This window comes from Corvus brachyrhynchos, unplaced genomic scaffold (genome assembly GCF_000691975.1).
Source record: "Corvus brachyrhynchos isolate BGI_N302 unplaced genomic scaffold, ASM69197v1 scaffold370, whole genome shotgun sequence".
In the NCBI taxonomy this organism is placed as follows: Eukaryota; Metazoa; Chordata; class Aves; order Passeriformes; family Corvidae; genus Corvus; species Corvus brachyrhynchos.
The window spans coordinates 234,557-240,667 of record NW_008235977.1 but is presented as its reverse complement, the minus strand read 5'-3'; the positions used below and the strand labels follow the sequence as shown (position 1 = coordinate 240,667).

Sequence of the window (6,111 nt, the reverse complement as noted above, 5' to 3'; positions counted from 1 at the left end):
AGGGAGGCCCTGCTTAACTTGAATGCTGTTGTAGGTGTCAGCACTGTCAAAAGAAATTACCAGTGAAAGCTTCAGGAAGCCTACTGAGAAGTAATCGACGTAAAAATATTAGAGCCGTGTTTCCCATTTTAATCTGAAATATGAGAGCACGCTTCCAAGATATTGAATCCCATACAGCAATTGCTAAAGCAGTACGTGGTGCTACCAAATACCAACATCTCACCATCACCTCTTTAAATTTACTTAGGTTTCTTCTACTCAAAGATGTATCAGTTAAACATGTTTTGGTTTTTTCCCCCAGAAATAATTAGGCAAATTGCCCTAATGCATTTGCTATACAGAGGGGTTTATGGATGCTTTTCAAAGAGATCTTCGCCAAGTTATTAAAATGCTCTTTTGCAATTCAGCAACTTCATATTTTCTTACACACCGCTTGGAAAAGGTGTAGGATCTAATCAATTCTGTCCAAATATATCCCCACTGGCATTAATAAATGACACAATTCATTAAGTTGCTAACAAAGTAACTGGCAGAAGGCAGAGAGGTCTGTGATTAACTTAACCATGCTAATACAATTTAGTCTTTCTCAGGAGCTCAGAAGCCAGCAGCAGCTGTGAACTCAGGTTCTAACAGTCAGCTCCAATATAAACAAAAAAAATTTCAGACTGCTACAGCACAGTAGCAGCACATCAGCTGCCCTGTAATTTCATGCCACTATTTGAATATTCAAGTAGCAATTAAAGCAAGAATAACTATAAAAATATGTTTATCTTATTTCATTTCCTGAGCAACAATAAAGAGGAATGTTTTGAAAACCTCACTGTTTCTTTGGAAGAAATACTTTTAACTGGCCTTTGAAAAAAGACAACAGTTCTGTTCCTAAGTATTACTGAACCATATGAGAAATGACTTCTTATTCAACACTCACAGTGCTTTAGGCTTGTCCTTCTCATTCTCATACAAACTAGGTTTGAAGTAGGTTCCTGTGATTTTTATTCCAGATCCCCACTCTCCACTGAAGAGACCTTCAATATAATCTCCATTTGGTAAGGTCAGTGTTCCCTTGAGAAAAGATAATTAAAAATTTAACTGAAATCCGTCTGGAAACAAATTACAGCCTTTAAATTATTTTAGATGGTAACAGTTTACAAGTGACAACTGTAATACTGACCTTTCCACTCAGAGTCCAGTTATCTGAAAATTCCCCCTCATAGACTGTATCATCCTCAGAAAGCAAAATTCCAGTCCCCTACAAAAAGAATCATAAAGAACACAAAGCAGTAATTATAACAGAAGGCCAGACCACAGACCTAAAGATGTGCTTTAGAAAAACCCGTTACTAATTCTTAGCAAGTAGCAATTTTAAGCTGTTTCTGAAGTAGTCCTAGGTAAAACAGAGCAGGGATTATAAAGGCAGTTCTAAAAGCATGGACAACAGAAGATTAGAAGAACAGAAGCTTTACACAGCCTAACACACACTCATCTGCCTCAGAAAGCTGCCACACTTAAAGGTAAAGTCCCTACAGCCCAGGGTCCAGTGTCCAACTCACCATCATTTTGTTGGTGCTGAAGGCTCCTTCATAATACAGTCCAAACTGAGTAACCACAACACCATTGCCTTGGCAAACATCATCTTGCCACATTCCCATGTACTTTTCTCCTCTGAAGAAAAATGAAGTAGGACAGAGTCTAAATAGTACATTTATAGTCCTTCTTTGGCTTTACAGCCCCATTTAACCATTACAGAAACCATCAGAAGAGAGTCATAGAGCACTTGCTTTGGGTCTGGCAGTTGAGTTTCACCAGCTCCATGGAAACAGAGACTCTTTTTGATACAAATAAATTATAGTGAACTTTCACAATTCATATTTCAAATTGGCCATATCCAAGCAAGCTGATGAGCTGAAACGGTGTTGAAGCCCTGTTAAGCCCAGTGCACACCCCAAGGAACCTGAGCAGTAGGCTTTTGTTTTGCCAAAGTTTTTTATTTCTTTTACCTAAAGTCAGATGACTCAAACTGAAAGAATAATAAATAAAAAGAAACCAAGCTGTTCTTCTTGGGGAATAGGAGGGAGACTTAGAAATTCATACATGACATTTTTGAAATATTAGAGCGCAAAAATTGTAAGGAAACACATCATATTGCAGAAAGTTTCTGTATAACAGCCTAACAAAGGTCATGATATAAAAAAATTTTAATTAAAAAATTGCTCACAAACCTCAGATTCTTTCAGACTATTTAAAATACTTTTTTTTTCTGTATGTAAGCACACAGAAGTCAGGCTAGAGTTGTTCGAAACTTAGTGCAAGTCCCAAATATTTTGAAACAGCCTATTTTTACAGTTGTTCTGAAAGAGAATGCAATGTTTTCACCATGCAATTAATTAACTACTAACTTGTCAAGGCCTTTTTTTCTGCTTTTAGAGGGAAACTAGTGATTGATTTGATACAATTCTGCTTGTTACCAAGCATTTTCCTTGAAATGTACCCAGGAAAAATTATGTTTATAATAAACAGAGTAAGCCCAACCATTAAACTAAGCTCAGGGGTCTCTCCCAGCTGACTGGCCCCATAAGGTGTCAGGAAGCTGGTCTGGTTCATCCTGCCAACTACAGGGGCCTCTGCTGGCTGAAGGCCCCTTGGAGAGAGATTCCACACGCTCAGTTACCAGGATGGAAACTCAAAGTCCCACTTGTTCAAATAATTGTTTTGCAACAATGACAGCAGGCAATAGTGTCTGCAGCTACTCCTTATTTGTCTGGGCTGCAGAATAAGTGCAGAAAAAAATCCTGAGGACACAAAGATACACACACAACCTCCCCAAGACTAGAAACAAAACTACATCAGGGTAGCACTCTCATGTGTGAGTAGCTCTGGAGTAAAAAGCAAATGCCACACTCTTCCCTCACCATGAACTGCTGCTGCATTTACAAATTCTGGAGGTGAGAGGATTTGCAAGAAAAGCTGATATCTCTTTAGTTTGTCCTAGGTAAATAAATGACTAAGCAAAATATGCAAAGACATCATGGCACTACAGTGTAAGAACAACCACCACCACTGAGCAAGACTAGATGCAAAACTGACACCCAGAAATACTAGAGATGTTACAACAGCTCATGTTTCAGAAAAACATCCCCCCTTAACCCACCAGACTTTTGCCTGCTTGGCTTTTGAAGTGGACAATCAGTTAAACAACAACAGTTCCTTGGGCTTTCACCAAAAGCTCTTTCCAGAAAAACAATCAATAAGTTGGTGACTGAAAGACAGACTGTATTGATCTGTGCTCAGGGTTCATTTAGTGCAAGTCTGTTTCTGAGACCATCTTTTCAGTAATCTGCCCTGAGAGAAAGCATTACTCCACTACACCATTGGCAGAGTAAGCCAATGGAAAACCTGAGCATCAGTTGAAATTAATGAGCACCATTATCTGCCACTGAACAACCCAGTCCTACAGCCTGAGATAAAAGAATACTCACATGACATTCATAACACTTTCAGCATATGCACAACACAACACCTCAACAAGACACCATATTCAGAGCTAGTTTTCAGGCAGGAGTAGGACAGAAAAGCAAGACAGAAAAAAACAGTACAATCCCTCCACCATTCACTCCAGAAGCAGCACCAAACAGCAGTTCTCAGACCAAATTCTTTATATCATCAACTGAGAAAGCCCAGCAATAAAGAAGAAAAAAAGAGACATGCACTATTACTGGTACTAACAAATCAAATCCTTTCCTACTCTTTTTGCAATTGCATGTCATATCTGAGTTTTAAGGATTTGTGGAAGCATTACCTTGTGATATCATCAAAAACTCCATAACCACTCTTCTTGTCCATTATCCACTGTCCAATGAACATACTAGGAGAAGAAGAGGTCAGCTTCCCACTGCGCAGCAGCCCGTGCCCGTGCCGCATGTTATCCTGGAAACACCCTTCATACACCTCACCAGTAGCATAGCTGGAACAGCAACAACAACAAAAGAACAAGTAAGAGTCCTGTCATCGACTGCTCTGTTGTGGGGCTGGTTTTGGAGTTTTTGATTGGTTTTGTTTTGTTGGGTGCTTCCCCCAAACAGATCAACCCTCTCTTTTTCCTTCTAGGAATTGCATTACAACCACACCAAGCAGCAACTACAGCTGAAGTCTGTTTGGGATAAAAGCGATCCTTTAATACAAGTCTTTGGATGCTTTGTTGTTTTAAAGCCATCCTCTGCCCAACAAGCAAGGCCATTAGAGGTGATATTTATCTCTCAGAATAAAGAATCCTCTCTTAATGCAAGGTGGCAGCAACATTAGAACAGACATTAATAACAGACCACTGTACAAGTTGCATTGTGAGCACAGCAGAAAATAAGCCACGCTAACCACAAGTCTGCAATGTAACAAAGCTACACGCAGAGCCTTGGTCAGAGCATCAGCCCTGCTCTCCCTTCTGCAATGACAGTAGCACATGTGCCACATGTTACCTGTACACTCCATGCCCACACATTTTGCCTTCCTTCCAGTATCCCACGTAATGGTCCTCTTTATTCAGTGCTTTGTTAGGTACTCTGTATTCACCATACCTGCCAGTGCAGAGATGGAACACAAGCAGCTGTAACACCGGTACGTTTCATTAACGGAGCAGATACACATCACAGAGCCATTCTAAAATCAGAATGCTCTCTCTCCTTTTCAGTGCATCTCTAACTACAGCAGTCACAGATGATATTTTTTATAAGAGAAAGCAAGTATTCCAGCATCACTAGGTCAATTTAGTCCATACTGCTCTCTCCTGTTTGATTGTGACATGTTGTAAGCACTCCTCTCGCCACCACATTGCAGCATTTTTCTCAGGCCATAAGCCTTCTCAAATCTTAAGACTGCTTCTACCTTTATTATTTTCTTCACCTCTTGATAACTCAAGTACACTCTCTTCCAGGGAAAGATGAGGACATGTATTGCTACAGAAAAGATTTTTTTAAAAGATGCTAGCTTCCAATTATGCTTAGCGTAAAGGAATTATTCACAATTTCAGCATGCCTGAAAAGGATGAGATACACAGCTGTATTTATTGACTTTAATCTCCTGAGGAGATTAAAATCCAGTTCTGAAGGTTCTCTGGAGGGCATGTCCAACCAACAAGACACTACTGTTAAGTGCTGAGACTATAACATGCATGCTGAAATACAAGTACACGCATTTGATAATGTCAGCAATTACAGCTAAATACTAATGCATTTACTTCTGGTTGGGCTTTGTTTGCAACATTTCCATCTCCAACAACCCTAAAATCTCCAGGATTAGTTACAAATGACCAAAGCTCTAATCTGGTTTTATAGTTTGACATTATACCAATAGCCAAGAGGAATTTTAAAAGCTGTCTGCCATCAGACCACATTTCAATTTCCCCTCCAACCCATTATTTTAAAAATACATCTGGAAGCCAATAGGACTCCCCACATATTTTTATCCTGCCCAGCACAGACATGTCTGCTCACAAGATGCATATAAAAATGCCTTTGGAAATAAGTTCATCTCTCAGCCTCAACAGTGCTCTAAGTAGATTCTTAGCAATGAAATCCACAGATTAGTTCAAAGCTGCATAATACATTGAGTTATTTTCAAGTGGTTGTATTTGTTTCACCAGATAACATGATAATGTCTACAACTTCCGTTCAGCCTACTTTCAGTCTCCTCTGTAAGAGTTACCTTCATCATCAAGATCACATACTCTCATTAAGTTTGCACCCAAACCCTGAAGTCTCAATTCACGATTTTGTTTCCTTGCTAGATTACTGAACCTTTGCTCTACCAGAAATATAGCAAAGAAAAGACTAGAGAAGGTGCATACCTATGTTGTAAGAAAGGTCAGTAAGATTGACTGCAAAACCATTAATTAAAAAGGTTTTGTTGTTTTCTCCTACAACAAAAAGTATTTCTTACCCGGCTCCACAAGTAGTGAGAATATCTTACCCATCCTCCAGCCCAGTCCGGAAAGTCCCAGAGTACATTCGTCCATCTGCCCATTTTAGGATCCCTCTGGAAAAAAATACAAACCCATGCCAATATGTAAGTTAATCAGTTCACTTTGCACTTTCCAAATACCTTCTGTGAGTGAGCCTACTT

At 39.4% G+C, this 6,111-nt stretch overlaps 1 protein-coding gene across 4 annotated transcripts in view; it reads right to left on the bottom strand.

The window, feature by feature from the left end:
• ALS2 (ALS2, alsin Rho guanine nucleotide exchange factor) overlaps window positions 1-6,111 on the bottom strand; it is a 37,161-nt gene that overhangs the window by 8,059 nt on the left and 22,991 nt on the right. For all 4 annotated transcript variants that reach the window (XM_017728051.1, XM_008629679.2, XM_017728066.1 and 1 more), the window contains 6 exons: window positions 5,959-6,024; window positions 4,470-4,568; window positions 3,797-3,961; window positions 1,551-1,662; window positions 1,172-1,249; window positions 929-1,062 (listed from right to left, as the gene is read on the bottom strand). In XM_017728051.1, the coding sequence (XP_017583540.1) occupies window positions 929-1,062; window positions 1,172-1,249; window positions 1,551-1,662; window positions 3,797-3,961; window positions 4,470-4,568; window positions 5,959-6,024 (654 nt within the window). The remainder of the gene's footprint in view (window positions 1-928; window positions 1,063-1,171; window positions 1,250-1,550; window positions 1,663-3,796; window positions 3,962-4,469; window positions 4,569-5,958; window positions 6,025-6,111) is intronic.